The sequence below is a fragment of the Melanostigma gelatinosum genome (assembly GCF_949748355.1).
Source record: "Melanostigma gelatinosum genome assembly, chromosome: 10".
In the NCBI taxonomy this organism is placed as follows: Eukaryota; Metazoa; Chordata; class Actinopteri; order Perciformes; family Zoarcidae; genus Melanostigma; species Melanostigma gelatinosum.
In genome coordinates, this window is record NC_136643.1 from 24,534,017 (window position 1) to 24,552,852 (window position 18,836).

At 40.9% G+C, this 18,836-nt stretch overlaps 1 protein-coding gene across 1 annotated transcript; it reads left to right on the forward strand.

Moving 5' to 3' along the window:
- Nucleotides 1-13,075: 13,075 nt before the first annotated feature.
- ndufa10 (NADH:ubiquinone oxidoreductase subunit A10) lies at nt 13,076-18,423 on the forward strand. The gene is made up of 10 exons (XM_079277072.1): nt 13,076-13,216; nt 14,672-14,840; nt 14,946-15,161; nt 15,356-15,442; nt 15,638-15,759; nt 15,978-16,057; nt 16,190-16,244; nt 16,331-16,416; nt 16,701-16,809; nt 18,247-18,423. The coding sequence occupies exons 1-10, from the start codon at nt 13,142-13,144 to the stop codon at nt 18,313-18,315; spliced, it is 1,068 nt and encodes a 355-aa protein (XP_079133198.1). The 5' UTR covers nt 13,076-13,141; the 3' UTR covers nt 18,316-18,423.
- Nucleotides 18,424-18,836: the final 413 nt, after the last annotated feature.

Here is an 18,836-nt window from a genome sequence, read left to right on the forward strand (position 1 = left end):
AACCACAAAGTTTTGCTCCATGGTAAGTCAAAACGTTTATCGTTAACAAGTTAAAAAGGGGCTTTTAACTTGTTAACTATATCCTTATTTTATTCTACAAACTTTATTACATGGTCATCTATGTGTACACCCAAACACCACTCCCATATGTGATTTAGCATCCCATTCCAAAACAAAGGGCATTAATATGCTAATATTAGCGCCCACTCTTCTGGAAAGGCCTTCCACACGATTGTTGGACCCCAGTCAGCCACATGATCATTAGTCATAGGGATCGACCACTGAAGTTGGGCGATGTTTCTTCCCCGATGGACTTGAAAGTGCTTTCATGCCAAACTGGGGAAAAACACTGTTCTTTACGGACCTGGCTTTGTGCACTGAGGCATTGTCATGTTGAAACAGGAAAGGGCCTTTCCCCAACTGTTACTGTATGCTGAAGCATTAAGTCTTCCCTTCTAAACGTCTTGACTCTAAGCAGCCCAAACCATGGAGAGCAGCCCTAAACCAAAACTACTCACAGATGCGTCCGCAAACATTTGGCCACATCGTGCATTTCCAAGCGTGTTTTGAGGACAGTAAGTCGTGCATTCACACTGGCAAATAGGTCAAATAAGTCAGTATGCACATACAATGTTCTTTGTTTCTGGATGTGCTGTTGAACACTTTACTTTGGGTGTTTCTATTATTTTGTCCAGCCCATTGTTTCCAGTGAATGTAGACTAAATACAGATACGCCTCACTGCATAATTGTTTGACGTTTTCAATTCCTGAGTGTTTGAAAAGCAACATTCTTGCTCACCTCGCTACACATCAGTGACAGCTAGAGACATGTTGACTGTTGCCTAGAGACCATTCACACCCTAATGCCTAATTTATACCTCTGCAGAAAAGCTTGCACCGAACTGGAAGCTCACAGAGAGCCGCCGAGACGCACCGCACACCTCCTGGAGAATGCGACTACGCACACGGACCAACCAGGAAGAGACTCAAAGTGACCACAAAGAGACTCAAGAAGACTAAAACAACTACAAAGACATGCAAAACAGCTGCAAAGAGACACAAAACACAAAAGAGACTCCAAACGATGATGAAAAGGATCAAAACAACCACAGAGAGACATAAAATGACCACAAAGAAACAAAAAATGACTACAAAGAGACTCAGTATCACTATAATGAGATTCAAAATGAAATCAGGGGGGAAAGAAATGACCACAAAGAGACACGAAACAGCAACAAAGAGACGCAAAATGACGACAAAAACAGGCAAAACAACCACCGACCACAATAACCAGCGGGCTATGGGACAGGGAGGCGGGACAACAACGATTCTTGGCTTATCGGCCAACTCTTCCATCATGTTTTTCATCAGCTATGGAGTATGTTTCTTGTGTTGGGCCAAACTTATGTACACTCCTGAATCTCACACCTATCAAATACATGGAAGACCGCCGGACAAAGGATTTAAAAAAGTTCTCGTCCACATTGAAAAGAAATAACACGGCACGTGCAATCCGCCAGAGAACCAGACACGCCTGGTTCCCTCACAGAGCGCAGGAATATGAATCAGGCATCTCCCAATGGTTCCTCTGTAAACAGCCGTGTTTATCTTGGGCGGACTGTACTTCCTCATAACAGCCGTCTGTCATGTTCACATTCCGTGTCTGAAGTTTGTCTCTGGTTCACATGGTGAACTCTGTTTCCTTGATGGCACAGCCGGGGCATTGAATCCTGACACCACGCAAACATTTTACAGAAAGTTTCCAAGAGAAGAAAAGCTCTGGATTCTTTTGCACAATTTCACAATATATTCAAATACATTGTTCACTTTAAACCCTGAGTTTGCACACGGCCCACAATGTGGGCTCAAATGTCCACAGTACCTTCACTTGACTTGCTGGTTCACTCACCACTCATCACATTTGACAAATCAGAATCCGGTTTATTGCCCAGCAGGTTTCCACATACAAGAAATCTTCTTTGGTGTATTGTGCATGACATTAACATAATAGATAAAAAAAGGCGTGTGGAAATATGCTATAAAATAATACAATATATAAATAGAAAGTTAAATTGCTGTGCAGAAATGTGCAAAACTGTCTGAGGAATGTGCGACAGTACAAAATATAAAAAGAATGTGTAATGCAGAGATATTGTCCCAAAGATGTGCCATAATGTAACACATACAAACAGATGTGAAGACGTGAATGTAACGTGTGTGTTAGGGGATAACAGGCCATGTGAGTCGGGGTCCCGGGCCTTGTTGTTGAGGCCAGGTGCAGGTGAAACGGGTGTGAGCGTTCCCTCCCCGCCTCACGGTCCTGGAGGGACGGCAGATGGTCGATCATCTTCTCAGCAGAACTAAAAAAAAGTCAGAAATGAAAGGATCTATTTGGCAAATGAATGGATGATGTCTGCTCATGGTGGTAAACGGTTACTTTCTCTCTGCATATCACAGCCTTAGCAGACACTTCCCACAGTTAATCCCCATGTAAGGTTTCCATCTTGAATATTCCTGGAATTTAGCAACACACACAATAATCTCCACAATGACAACATGTATTTGCAGCTTCACTTTTGCGTCACGACTAAATGATGTCACTTGTAACTGCTCGATTCGATTGGAGGGTTGTTTCATGTTCTGCTGTCTTCAGTGAGCGTTTCGTGTTTTTGCAGATGCAGGTTTATTGATTGTATCACCGTTGACAAAACGTTCACTGTCGTTTCCTCATTTGCGTCTGAAAAACAAAAGAAATCTGCAACAGAAACACAGAGCAAGAAACTTCAAAGTGCAAAACCTCCCAAAGAAAAAGGAAAAGAGGAAGTGGAGAGCAGACATGTGCTTTCATCAGGAACTTCAGGTGATTGCAGCGTGACAGTTTGAAGACGCCTGAGGTGAAGGCTGTCACATGGAAGCGCTGTCATGTCTCTGAGGAGAGATGGCTCTTTACCTGCAAGAGGAGATGTTCAGAGTCGTAGTGACATCCGGATCTTTAAGGTCTGGCAACGAGACATTCCATTTGATTATAAAACATCTGCACTGAAACATGTGAATCTCACTGAGATCATAACGTAGAAGTAGAACCCAAGCTGAGGAACACATTTGTATACATTTTTTTTATGGTTGCTTTGATACATATATCATAATTTAATACATGTTGATATCACATTATCTCTCAGTGATGTCGCGGTGCTTGATTTACTGCCGTTACTACGGCATACGTTCATTTATTTTCTCCTCTAGACCACACAGTGTGCAACAGCCTCTGCACCAGAGAAAGAAGTACAAATCACAAGTTTGAATTTAAATCAACTTAAAGATATCAGCATACAATAAATAATATCATATTATTAGACCACAACCTGTGTCCAAGTTACAATTATCTGCCCATGGCTGCAAATCCATGGTAACAATCAGTGGGCTCATAATTCGTGGTTTACTGACAATGTTATGGTGCGAGCAAATGGAAGGGAGGGAGATTTAAGAGACCGCAGTAAATATACAGCAGTGAAGACAATGTGAGTGCTTTTTGTTTGAAGTTTCAAGTCTCAAGGCTCCGTCCAACACTGCTGCAGGAGAGAAGTCTAAAAAGAGGAGAAAATGTATTCATCTCATGTCGTGCCTTAAACTTTCGTGGATCATAACATAACGGGTATGGAATTAATCTGCAGATGCTCCGGTTCAAGATGAGACCGAACTCTTCTATGGATGTTGGTTTTTGTGCCACGACAAACGGCCAAATGTGGCCTGCAACAGACGAGGAAAGGCTTGCTGTCAGCCTAGTCGATTGTAAAAAATAGTTTTTACACTGAAGCAATTGTTGATCACTCAGCGGCCGTTGAAGTGGAGGGAGGAGTCAACCGCTAATGGTGGTATAAAACATGCACCGCAACCACGAGAGGTCCTTGAGCATGCAGTCTTAAATAAGCATAACAAATATCAGCCTGATGGGTCAAGTAGTAGGTGAGATTAGCCGTGGACAGACTGACAGAGACACACAAACACACTCACACACACAGGACCCAACGCATGATCTCCAAACGTCTGGGAGCGATTAAAAAATGAGAATCCAAGACTCAAGACACAAAGTAGTGCAGAAGTTCAAATATAGGACTAAAATAGAACACAATTAGACACAACAAAACCGTCTTACGACTTTGTTGAGGACTGTTTGTGAAAAAAGTCTTAATTTACGCAGAATTCATAACAAATAAATCCGACAGAGAATCTTTAAGAACTAGAGCTTTGTGTAACGGAATGATTTTAGACGTAGATGAGAAGTGTGACTGTTAATTAAACAGTTAATTAACTGTTAATTAAACTGTTAATTAAACTGTAAATTAACTGTTAATTAAACTGTTAATTAAACTGTTAATTTAACTGTTAATTGAAACTGATAAATGAGGGGAGTCGGGCTGAATAATGCAGGAAATGTCGACTGTAGAATCAGCAAGTGTCAGGAAAGTTCTAACCAACACAGTGTTAATTATAACGGTAACAGAGTAATCTGGGTGCATTTTCTGAAATATCATTTTTTCTGACATTAAATCAAGTTATGGCAGCTGCCGTGCCACAGAATGTTGGCATTTGGTTGCTGGTTTTCGCCCTGTGCAACTTTTCCCATGCGTTTAATCCGCTCCGCGCTTGTTTATTTGGCGCCGGTGCATTCCTGTGTGACAGCCACCGGTGCACAGCCATCAACACCGGGCTCCATGTCTTTCTTTCACACTAACTTTAGAGCAGTGTTCTATATCAGCCCAGCAGTGGTTTCCATTCAGGAAGGCCAGCTACCTCACTGCCTTTTATTGTTCTCCACCCACTGCATAACTTCCCTCAAACTTATTACAACACTGTGTTTTTGAAACCGTTTTGATTCCACCACTTGAACAGTTCAGTCTTGTCCGGTCTGTTCCGCTCAGAGACAAAGTATTTAAAGCTGAGGCAATGAGCCGTGCACACTTTGAGGGCAGTGTTAGACATCTTCTGGGATTAATTCTTTCCTTGTGTGCTGAGCAAGATTTATGGAAACACATTCCCACCAGGTAAATACACGCAAAATAAACAAAATACTAATTTTCACCCCACAAAATTAAATATCGAAGTCAAAATGAATTATTTCAAATGAACTCAAACGTATGGCTTCTTATCTCCTTGTTTAGTATGTATCAAATACACATGATATAAGTTATGATTACGAGATACTGTGTCATAAATAAGGTGTCACAGCCCGGCTCTCATCGACGGGGGACACATGGGGATACTTAACAAATAAAGTGATTTATTATCCACAAAATAGTGAAAAACAAGCCAAACAGATGAGAATAATCTGTAAAGTCAGTAGTGGATGAGTGAAAATGTGCTGAATAAGTGTAAAAACAAGAGAACAGAACCAAAAGCCACAATGCAAAGATGTGTGTGGAAGCCCATTCATGACAATGTGATGGAAAAAAAAGATGCTGGAAGTCATGATAAACTATCTCGAAATAAGGAATTTATATCTCAACATAATGACATAGAATCTAGAAAATAAGTACATTTTATAAGTATTTAAAAATGTAGAGCTACAAAGTTTTTTACTGTAGTTTCTCGTGATAATAACTATAATCTTATCTTTTCATCAAAATTGTGGTGATGGGTTTCCATAGCTGTGTGATGAGAGGAGATCTGCCAACAAAGGACTACTTTCATGCCTGCTGCACACGCCCATGTCTCCCACACCGCGGATGACTCTCCGACCCGCTGTGCAGCAACAGCAAAGCGAGCAAGCAGAGGGGCCACAAGGGTTACATATGATCCTGACTTACTCTGGAGTATTTATGAGATATTACTAGGAAGTATTTATGAGATATTACTAGGAAGTATTTATGAGATATTACTAGGAAGTATTTATGAGATATTACTAGGAAGTATTTATGAGATATTACTAGGAAGTATTTATGAGATATTACTAGGAAGTATTTATGAGATATTACTAGGAAGTATTTATGAGATATTACTAGGAAGTATTTATGAGATATTACTAGGAAGTATTTATGAGATATTACTAGGAAGTATTTATGAGATATTACTAGCGAGTATTTATGAGATATTACTAGGAAGTATTTATGAGATATTACTAGGGAGTATTTATGAGATATTACTAGGAAGTATTTATGAGATATTACTAGGGAGTATTTATGAGATATTACTAGGGAGTATTTATGAGATATTAAGTATTTATGAGATATTACTAGGGAGTATTTATGAGATATTACTAGGAAGTATTTATGAGATATTACTAGGGAGTATTTATGAGATATTACTAGGGAGTACTTATGAGATATTACTAGGGAGTACTTATGAGATATTACTAGGGAGTATTTATGAGATATTACTAGGAAGTATTTATGAGATATTACTAGGAAGTATTTATGAGATATTACTAGGAAGTATTTATGAGATATTACTAGGAAGTATTTATGAGATATTACTAGGAAGTATTTATGAGATATTACTAGGAAGTATTTATGAGATATTACTAGGAAGTATTTATGAGATATTACTAGGAAGTATTTATGAGATATTACTAGCGAGTATTTATGAGATATTACTAGGAAGTATTTATGAGATATTACTAGGGAGTATTTATGAGATATTACTAGGAAGTATTTATGAGATATTACTAGGGAGTATTTATGAGATATTACTAGGGAGTATTTATGAGATATTAAGTATTTATGAGATATTACTAGGGAGTATTTATGAGATATTACTAGGAAGTATTTATGAGATATTACTAGGGAGTATTTATGAGATATTACTAGGGAGTACTTATGAGATATTACTAGGGAGTACTTATGAGATATTACTAGGGAGTATTTATGAGATATTACTAGGAAGTATTTATGAGATATTACTCGGGAGTATTTATGAGATATTACTAGGGAGTACTTATGAGATATTACTAGGGAGTACTTATGAGATATTACTAGGGAGTATTTATGAGATATTACTAGGAAGTATTTATGAGATATTACTAGGAAGTATTTATGAGATATTACTAGGGAGTATTTATGAGATATTACTAGGAAGTATTTATGAGATATTACTAGGAAGTATTTATGAGATATTACTAGGAAGTATTTATGAGATATTACTAGGGAGTATTTATGAGATATTACTAGGAAGTATTTATGAGATATTACTCGGGAGTATTTATGAGATATTGCTAGGAAGTATTAATGAGATATTGCTCGTATTGATGAGATATAGGGAGTATTTATGAGATATTACTCCGGAGTATTTTTGAGATATTACTGGGAAGTATTTATGAGATATTACTCGGGAGTATTTATGAGATATTACTCGGGAGTATTTATGAGATATTACTAGGAAGTATTTATGAGATATTGCTAGTATATAGGGAGTCTTTATGAGATATTACTTGGGAGTATTCATGAGATATTACTAGGGAGTATTTATGAGATATTACTCGGAAGTATTTATGAGATATTGCTAGTATTTATGAGATATAGGGAGTATTTATGAGATATTACTAGGAAGTATTCATGAGCTATTGCTGGTATTTATGAGATATAGGGAGTATTTATGAGATATTGCAGGGGAGTATTTATGAGATATTACTAGGAAGTATTTATGAGATATTGCTAGGAAGTATTTATGAGATATTGCTAGGGAGTATTTATGAGATATTACTAGGGAGTATTTATGAGATCCTATACTTTTTAACACACCAAGTCATAATCAGTGTTGAGCAGGACATTGTTAAAGTGAACCATGGTCAGCAATAGTGAAATAAGTGTGAAAATAAAAGAAATGAAGATATGAAGTCAATATTTTTACTCAAATAAAAATCATTTAAAGTTATTTTAATATAAATTCAGATTTACTACAACATGCATAGACATGAGAGTTGTCATTGTTGCCTCTCAAGCTTTGTTGGAGTATTGGTTTTGGTGGTTGGGAATGTGTTTCCATGAGATTCGATGCTGCAGCTGCAGTAGCGGGTGGAAACATCCACCATCCGAGTCCTTTTCAAACAGGCAGAGGCTTGACAAGAAGCAGGACTGCTGCCCTCTGGGAAGGGAAGGATCGCGTGTGAAGGACGGCAGGGCAGTTTTTAACACAGCGAGATGTAACTGAGATCCATTACACCCTCAACCGCAGCGCCGTTAAACTGAACAGAAGGCCGTAAAAAGCAACCAGTGGGTGTGATGATTTCTCTTCATCTGCACTTGTTGGTTGGGGGTGGAAGTTGCTGCTGTGTTGCTGGTCAGCAGCCAGACGGAGAGACCTCACTGTGGGATGAAAAGTAGAGCAGAAATGTATTTTTTAGAGTAGATTGTTGTCTCTCCAGGGGAGTAGGAAGTGCACACACTGCACTAGTGATGGGTTTCCATCATGCACTGTTGTGGTTCAGCTTCGGCTACTTGAAGTTAATGTCCAGGGAAGACCGTAGATCTGGTTCAGTGCTGGAAAAGCACTTTTTAAATACCTCAAAAATGTCTGTGCTTTTCTGTAAGATGCCTAAAATAACCCCCATCATGCACCAGTAACCAGGAGTGACACATGGTAGAAAAAACAACGACAAGACGTTCACATTCTTCAATGCAGGCTTTTCTTTTAATTGGCAGTGATTACTGGCATAAATGTTTCATTGTGATGATCTTAATGGCATTACGTTTAATCTGCAAGTTTGTTGTAAAGGAATATAGAGGTTTACTGCCCACTACTCGACGTCCCTTTAAACATATTTGATAATAATAAAAGCTTTAAGATGCATTTTGGTCATTAGGGTCGTTAATGGGGCTGCAGTTAGCTCATCGGCATTATTCATTGATCTGATGATTTGTTTGTGGATTCATCAACTAAATGTTTGGTCTACAAAATATCAGAAGATAGCAACAGAAGAAATGTCCTTCAGAATACATTATAACACCCAGTCTGCTGTGAAGACAATGAAAAACAGCAAATCTGTGTGAAATTGAGGAGCTGCTGGTCTGGAGGAACGTTTAAGATATTTGCTTGATAATTGACTTAAAATGAAACCAAAGAAATAGTTTCCGTTGGTGGATTAAATATGAATTGCCTAATTGTTTCAGCTGTAGTCAAAGATAACACATGCCAAAGGCCCCTTTGTAAAAAACAAACATTATTTCACAACCCTGCAAACTGATTTCATGTGCAGCACCCTGCTGTGTTCCTCACTCGCACACAAAGACCTTTTGCAACATCACGTGTTGTAACGCTGACGGCGCAGTCAGAAATGATCACAACAGGAAACGATACGAGGCGTGAGCCTGTGGATGTCGGTTTCCGGCAGGAAAATGTATTTCAAAGAGTTATTGTTGTAATATATTGTACAGCACCACAGTCCGCAATGTTTGATGATGTGATGGATGTATACAGTTTTTTGAATCTTTTGATTAACAGAATGTGATTTTACTGGAAAAACATTTCCAGAAGAATGAAATGTTCAGACGAAGGCTTTGATATGTGTAAATTATAAAATAGTGATTAACTACAGTCAATAAGAAACCACTTTTGGTTGCGTTTGTCGATATTTGACACTGCGTCACTGTCACTGACCGTTGCATACTAATCAATTCATTAAGTTGTGTGTCCACCACGAAAAAGGATCATGATTGACTTTGTTTTGTGCTGCAAAAAAGGACAATTCGTATCCATGTACATAAAACTGCTAATATGTTTCGCACCATGAAACTGGGACGTTTATTCGGAATATGATTTGAGTATTATAGGCTACTATAGAAGATGCATAGCCCAGGTATAATAATCTAACAATACAATCAAAAATATAAGTTTAATATTCTTGAAGAATGAATAAATTGCTGCCGTACAGCTTTCTGCGTACGGGTTAAGGAAGGTGTAGAGTAGAGCAGAAAGTGTAAGCTACTTCTTTTGTTGTTGCCATGCTTTTGAATTGTTTTAGTGATAAACAATTCAGACTAGCCTCCTCCCTGCTGGCACTGTTAAAGCGGTCCAAACTGCAGAGGAGCGAAATAAAACCTGCTGGAAAGACCAACGGAAATTTGGCAGAGATGGATTTGCCAAACCCTTCAGCTGGCCTCACAGCCGTGAGACCTGAATGTGGAGTATTGTTGTTTTACTGTTGACTAATTACTCTGGTTCCTGCTGTGTGTGTGTGTGTGTGTGTAGGGGAGGGGGAGGGGGGGGAGATAAACTGTGTGTATGAGTGTGTGTTGAACAAATGAATCTCTCAACGTATTGCTTGCTCACATTTGCTTAGTCGTCTATTAAAGTAAACTCTTTTCTTGACAGGTTCTTTTTTCCATCAGTGTAATTTAAAATGAAGAAGACATTCAACATCAATCCATCCTTCTGTCCAGAACAAGATAAACCTTGACAGTTGTTAGCCTGACTGCCATCTTGGATGTTCATGGACCCAAGAAGATAATTCCCAGGCGCGAGTTATGTTTTTTCTGACTAAGGCAGGACATGCCGTACTCCTCCTCTGATTGGCTTACCCTGATATTCTTACCCATGATATTCTTACCCTAACCATTCTTAATCCAGTACAAGCCAATCAGAGGCAGGGAGAGGTATACCTTCGCCATAGTAGGATTCGTAGTTTACAAATGTTTTGTTAATAAATTCAGTATGAACTCAATGCAAGAAAAAGTTAAACTCAGCTAATGTCAAAAATGCTGTCATGCTGTGAGGACTAATATACGCGGTCGCCTCTCGGGGTCACGACATTGCGAACATTGTTTAAAGTGGTACGTTTCAAAAAGATTGCAACTAGAACATGACGCAGCATCCAAGGCGCTTGTTTGACGAAATCTAGGGAGGAAGAGGAAGAAAAGAAAATCGAGCGGAAACAGACAAAAATGCAAAGAGAGGATGTCTGTTGTTGCTGTTGTGTCTACATTCATTTCATTTCGATCTGCTGGAGGGTTCTTTCGTATGAGCAGAGTTCCCTGTGCAAACGTGGAACACTGGATCTCATACTGACTGGCTCATGAAACATGAAGCGGCGTAGTTGACTGTCAGCCCTGTTTACATTGGTGGTTTCGTGGCCTACGGAGCGCCGGTGAGTCACATGTATGCTGACAGACCGGAGGTGTTGTGAAGTATCGAGGGTTCAGGTGTGAGCGTAGTTAGCTCGTAGCTGTGAGGAAGGGGAAGTGCAAGAAAAGATGAGGGGAAATCGAAATGAGGTGATTCTATGTATGTTGTACGAACATGAAAATAATAGTTGTTTAAACTAAGCATCTCGTTAAATCAATTTATACATTTGAGTTATGCAAACAATAATACAAGTTGGCTCAACTAAGCGTCTTGCTGAATTAACTTGTCTTTTTAAGGCAGCCAGGTAACTTGTTCAGTAATAGTTCATATCATTGACATCAAAGAACATTCAGAACGCAGCTTTATTCAATTTGAAAACATAAAGTGGCCATTTTGTTATGTGTGGATTTATTATCACTGTGACAGAAAGAATTAGTAATGCTCATTTGTTCGAGTATCGTTAGACCAGCTTGATTCAATCAACAGCATCGCCGCCACACTTCACCTGCCCCGTTGTTGAGTCATCGCTGCACTACAAAGACATGATGAGGAGGCAGGCCCTGTTTACACCCACATTATGTCAACTCCATTCCAGATCATGAAGATTAAAAACATCTGTTCGTGCTGAACCAGAACACATTTGTATAACTACTGACTGGACATCGCAGGCTTTTCCCCGTCTCATGCGAGTTCAGGGTCGAAGTGAGAAAAGAAAGAAATAAATAAAACTGAGCTCATGTTGCTTCAGGCTCCACAAAGGGGGCCATGAGTTTCTGTTCCTGCGTATCTGTGGGAGGATAATGTGGTTTGAATCCTGCTCTTCACACCATGGCATTTCAAAACCTCAGACACATTTTCGGGGCGGTCTGGGTAGTGTTACGACCATTTACATTTCTTGTAGGAAATTATTTAGCACTCTCGTGAGCCTGGTCCGAGCCAGAGCTCCGACTTTTAGCTTCCTGCCATTTGTGGAAGAAGAGCTCTTTAATGAAGTAACGATAGCGATACCACAATGTAGAAATCTTCATTATGCTACAGTTTCGATGTTACAAGACAAACATGTTAAATATGTGGCATTTGCCTCGTGGTTATGTTTTGATACCATCAAATTTATTCTAAGTTTAATGAACTAAAGTTTCTGAGCTTGCCTAATTCAACATTTAAGTCAGCCAGGTTACAAATTATTTTAAGTTCAACAAGCTTCATTTTCACAATTAAAAGTCTTGCGTTCAAAATAATAAAAGTGCTAAAGTATCAGCATCAAAATACACTTAAAGTTTCAAAAGTAAAAGTACCCATTCTACAGAAGAATGTGTATTTAAACATTGGATTATATTTATTGATGCATTAAGGTTTGGCATTTACTGACATCAGAAGTGAAACGGCCCTTTTTTTTAAACAAATGAATACTGTCATCTGCTGGTGAAAACGCAGAGCTGCACCAGACGTTGATCTGGTACTGTTGGCTACTGGAGTAATACTCCTGAGACCCTCAAGGATATATGAATACAAGTAAGTGTGGAGTCTATGATCAGAATTTAAAACCCTTACAATAATTATTATAGTGGTCATTGTCATGGGGAAACTATTGCATTTCATCACACAAGTATTTAATTACAAAACCCAAATGATTAGTCAATTTATCAATTGGTGGATTGTCATCCATTAGCTACGAGTTTTATGTTTTCAATCAAAAATATGCCATTTGCTGGTTCTATCTTATCAAATTTGAGCATTTAAAGCGTTTCTTGATGAACTGACTTTTAGTTATTAACTGAATGTCTTTGAGTTTGGGACTGATGGTCAGATAAAACAAGTAGATGTAATATGTCACTGCTTTTTTAAAGTATTTTTAATTTTTTTTAAACTCTATTAATATACATTCATCCGCGATGTATTGTAATTCTATTTTCAGACATGTTTTATTTATCAACAAAAATAAAAAATAATCAGGCATTAACAAGACATCCTTTAACGTATGAGCCAAGACTCAGGAAAGACCCCCCACTCCCTCTGACGCGTAATTCAGGCGCCGGGTAGCGGTGAATTCTCGGGTCAGCTCGGAGGGGTTTTGGAGGACAGTGGAATCATGGCCCTGAGGGTGATCCGGCTGGTCGTCCCATCGGGAGCGACTGCTTTTAACGCGGTGAACGCTGCTCAGAAGGTAAGAAACAGGAAATACACGGACTCTCATTTGTCACTGCAACGCGAGTGTGTCAAGTTCACAAGGGCAAGCTAACTTCGCTAGCGTGCTGCCTAGCCGCTAGCATCACATGCTGCTGGTTTGTTTATAATGTTGTTGACAGTTGAGAGCCAAGAAAACAATCTGTCAGTACATCCGAGTACATTTCAAATGATGTTGTGTCGATGTTGCCAAATGCAGAGTTTCAACCAAATAACTGCCAATTTAAAGTCTGTTTACTTTCCTTTGAGACAAATGAGGCTGACATAACGTAATACCTGATTCAGTGTTATTGTCATTGCGCAGAGATTACTACAATGACATGTAGTTCAGCATCTAAGTGCAGAGTAATAACAGAATACGATATAGGAATGTGGAATTCATAGTAAGGCAGTATTACCGGGTATTCTATGATATATATATATATATATATCATAGAATAGCAAAACTAAACCTGTCCACACTTAACAGATGATCCATGGATGGAAATGGGAATATCATTTCCTGTTCTTCCTGAAGTGAACAAGGATTTCTTTTGTCCTCATGACATTTAGAGGTTTGTTATCATGGCAACATGTGGGTGGATCTTCCACTTCCCTTCTATAGGCTCTCTCATCGCTGTCACATTTAGACCAATCACTGGTGTGTCCTCTGCGCATTTTATGACGCTGTTGTTTTCATGTTTGGCCACGCAGTCGTGTGTAAACAGACCGTAAACTAGGGGACTGAGACAGCAGCCCTCAGGCTTTTTCATTCCAGCTCAATATAATTCAACAGCTTCCCAAACTACAGCCTTCAGAATAACCATAAAGTTGAATCAACACCTTTCTAATACAGTTTATGATAAAAACCTTCATGAAGGCAGGATGCATTTCCGGGCTGTTGCACTGCGTTAGTTTAGAGTACAGAAACCAGCAAGTCACCACTGCTCGTAGTCGAATTGTCCCATTTTCAACTGTATTACGTATTATTTGTTGTCACTAAAAATACGTTTTCAAAAGGAGAATACTAAAACAATAACAACCTTCAAACTGTTTATTCTACAGTGTTGTCCCAGCGGGCAAATGTGTCGGGCCTCAGTTTATTGGTGTGGCACCTACTTTGTAATTTGCATTAATTGCTCAGTTGTTTGGTAATATGTACCAGAAAAGCCTGGAAATGTCTGAGTCCCTGTGGTTGTTTGTGCATTTTACATGACATTGATGCCTATGGCCTCAAATGAGTTGTATTACCTGTTTATTTCAGCTGAAACGATGTTTACATCGTGCATACTCAAACAAATTTGAGTTGGCATTTTCACAAACTGGCAGCAATGTGTTTCTGTGTATCAGCTGGTTGTTTTTCTTCTTGGGCCTGTGTGGATTAATCTGGCTCGGCTCTGTTTACCCCGATGTTATCGATTGAAAGGTGCTGCTTTCTTTTCGTTTTGTCCTCCAGGCAGGTGTTCACACGAGCTCGGTGAGAAGCCTGCGCTACGGCTGGTTGGCCTACGCGCTGGGCGAGAGGACGACGCCGCGGTTAAAGCAGAACAGCAGAATCATCACCCTGGAGGGCAACTTGTCCTCGGGGAAAGGAGCACTGGCCCAGAAGCTGGCCGACAAGCTGGGTAACTATCTCACTGTACGGATCCCCCACGAGGTCCACATGTGACCGCAGCCATCGACTGAGCTGCTTTGATAATTGTGGGCGATATTTGTGTTGTGTTGCACAGGGATGCTCTACATGCCCGAGGCGGACACGTTCTACTTGGACACGATGACCGGGGAGAAGCAGCCGCTTCCCGTCGACTTCAACGGGATGTGCAGCCTGGAGAAGTTCTACACGGAGCCCAAAGCCGCCGACGGAAACAGCTACAGACTGCAGATGTGGATGTACGCCATGAGGCTGCTCCAGTACGCCGACGCCATCGAACACCTGCTCACGACAGGTAGCACCGGCCCAGGGATGCACCGCAGTGTCTAGCCGGGTCATTCTACATGGCAAAACAGCAGATTTATACACATTTTACAACCCACGTGTGTGACTGCTGTAGTCAAGTTAGCAGCCCTTCTGATATCAGTAGACCGACTCTTTTTATGAACTGAATCACTCATCTACCTCCTGATCTTCTGTGTTTTTAAGGCCAAGGAGTGATCCTGGAGCGTTCTCCCTTCAGTGACTTTGTGTTCCTGGAGGCCATGTTCAAAGAGGGCTACATCAGGAAGGAGTGTGAGTATTCAGCGTCACGAACAAAGATGCAGGCGAGCGGTCCTGATTATCTCAGTAGCCTCTAATATAAGACAATATGGACGGGGATTTCCCAATCAGGTTCGGTTGTCACCTCATTTGATTTCAGTTCAATAAAAATCCCCAAAATAAACGGTAAGTTTGTTTACGACTTGAAGAATGTCCCGTGGCCCGCAGGTGTGCAGCACTACAACGAGATCAAAGGCATCAGCATCTGTGAGTTCCTGCCTCCACACGTCGTCATCTACGTCGACCTGCCAGCTGAGGAGGTGCAGAAGAAGCTGAAGCAGAGCGGCAAGGTAGAGAGACGCAGTCACTGAAACCACAGGATACTGTACCACATGCTGTCACACTGTCCCAATATTTCAGTCTCAACTTTAAAGAGAGGATCACTTTCCAGTTGGAAATACTGAACAAAAACACCTTTTAATACGATGTAGATATAAAGAGGATAGTAAGAAGCGGGATGTTTTAATCACGTGCATCATTTATTAAAAAGGAACCTCTCTATTGTCAGTCCTATCTTCAGAACGTGCCCCTGACGTATCTGAAGAGCATCGAGGACGGCTACAAGAAGTCTTTCCTGCCCAAAATCAGGTGAGTGAAACGCATGTGTCAAATGACGCATGAATCGCACATGATTCTTATGCGATGTGATGTTCAAAGCTCCGAGCTAGTTCGCGGTTACTCTTCTTACCTCGCCGAGGTTTGTGTGTTTGTCTTTTTTAGCGCCACATCAGAACTGCTCTCTTATGATACAACCCAAGCCCAAGATGTCGAGAGGGTAAGACCAGAGTGGAGCAGCGTGGTTGAATGATCACTGTACGCACTATTCCTGCAGACGGCGTATTCATTGTGCGACGTCCACAGGTGGCAGAGGACATCGATTACCTGAAGTTTGAGAAAGGCCCGTGGCTGGAGCAGGACGACGTCACCTACCACCACATGAGGATGCTGTGAGTTCTTGATCGATGTTTAGACGCTCTCCACATTTAAATGCAAATTACACCGAGGAAGAACTCCAAGCGGGTTGAGTCAGATGCACGACCCCAGCCTCTTGTTTGTCACACTCATTATGGATAAATATGCAAAGTACCTGAAACGAATCACGCAGACAACTTTAAATGCAGATTCTCCCTGATTGCATTTTCTATGCCGTCCTCCACCCGTAGCTCGGCATGCAGATGTTTGCTATGAGCCGCTGTTATTGCCCTCTTCTTATTCTCCTGTGATTTTACAGCGTGGAAGACAAACAGAAGGTGGCCACCCTGACCCACATACCGAAGTTTCTGCCTGAGATCACCATCGGGGCCCACGACTACGATGAGAAATACTACGCCTATAGAGCGGTATGTAGAGACGAGAGGGTCCGTTTCAGAATCATGATTTGGTTGTATAGATGCGATGAACGATGGTGACGGGAGAGTCTCAGGCACGCTGTGGTCAGTCCGCCTCGGTTAACAGCAGCGACCGGTGGTCCCGTACCCGTCTGCAGGGACAGAGGGGCCCTCAGAGGCCGCTGTAAAGGATTCTTAGATGCTTTGGAAACAGGAGGTCTTAAACATCTTCATTTGAGTAAATATTTAGCAGCCAAATCAAATAGTTTACAGGATACTCAACCTGTTTCTTTATAACACATTTAATACTGGACGACGGCAATAAAGTCGTCCATGGATGTGAGATATGAGTTTAATAAAGATTTGATGAATCGTCCTTAAATATACAGAATTAAAGATGTTAAGAGTCTTTGATCATCTCATGTCGGCCGATGTGTCGGCTGCTTTGAGTTCACTCAAAGAATAATAAATGATCATGTTTCATAACTAATACTGATGAATATAACCGAGTCTGTTCTGCCCTCACGCTGAACCCACAGCTGTAGGAGTTGTGTTTTTGTCATTATCTGAGGATGTGTTATTTCTCTGCGATGATCCCTGTATTAAAATAAATATCATATTCAGGCACTCTGCCAGCGCTCTCCTCCTCTCGAATGCTTTCCGTTCCTCGACCCTTTGATCCGCGTGACGCACCGCCGCCGCGATGGAACTGATTTCCCGCCGCTGAAATATCGAGCGGCGCGTAGCGTCAACGACGTAAATGCCAGACATGGAATATTCCGCGAGGCTTTTTGGTGTCATCAGTCTTGCAGGGAAACATTTGGGTCTGACCTTTTCTGTTTATGGACTGGAGACTTTTTTTGTCTCTCCTTTTGCTGCGAAAAACCGTGGCGCGCAATGCTGCAGGAGGCTGTGACCTGACATTTAGCTCTGAGCCGCGATCTCAGTGGAGAGAATGAGAACTGTGACGCGCGGTGGCGTGATCTCCCTCCGCGCGCTGGAGACGACAAAGTGAAGTCGTGGAAGGACGTTTTACAGCTCGTGTACGACAACCGCCACTGAATTCATCATAAAACGCTGAATAACCGTCAAAAAAATGAAGGAATTCCATTTCAAATCATGTTATTTGTTTTCTACTCCCGTGACTGATTCATCTTCTATTCAAATAGTCATTTTCTGCTGATCAAATAAACCTTCCTGCATCATGAATTCTATCTCTTTATATTCAGTGTTAAAAATACAGAAATTAACTCTGCAGGCGACTCGGTCCTGATTAGATGCTTTCAGCTATTTCAATTCGAATATGTTCATTCGGAAATCCAAAATGACTCTCATGCGTCAAGAACAAAAGCCCGTTCATCTTTAAGAAGCCAGACCTGCTCAGTATGCATCCTGCAACTCTGGTCCCTTTTAACTTTAATTGTCGATTTGTTGTCTTTGTCCTTGCAGCTCCCCGGGAAGAAGTATGCGTCCGGTTACAACGCAGATGTCGGAGACAAATCCATCTGGCTGAAGTGAATGAGTCCACAGCCCCCCCCCCCCCCGGGCTGAGTGAACTCTCATTGATCCAGGTCTCTCCTGTTGTACGTCCTAAATAATATGTATTGAAAGAATAAATTTTCAATCGACAAAATGTCTTTTCGTTTGTTCTGATTCTGGACGCCGAGATAATGGAAAGTTCTAGTTCCTTACTGAAACAAGGATGGGTCAGACTTGGTGCACGTTATCCAGGTGGCTGGGGTCCTGAACGACTCTCCTCACCTCGTCGTTGCAGCTCCTGCTGTAAGTGTCCTTCGGGCAGGGCAGAGCACGGCCTGCGAGCTGCTGTTTGCAGGAGGAGGCTCTTGTTCTAATTAAGAATTGATTGACCAACACAGACGGAAGGATAAAGCGGTCTCAGCAGCGTGGAGTAGAGCTCACCAGAGAGCTGTGGGGGGGAATAAATCTCAAATAACGTGCTTCCCCGCTGCCAGATCTCAGCTCCCTCTTCACCACAACAGACCAATCTAATCTGTGTTAAAAATAAATTGCTCACCAGC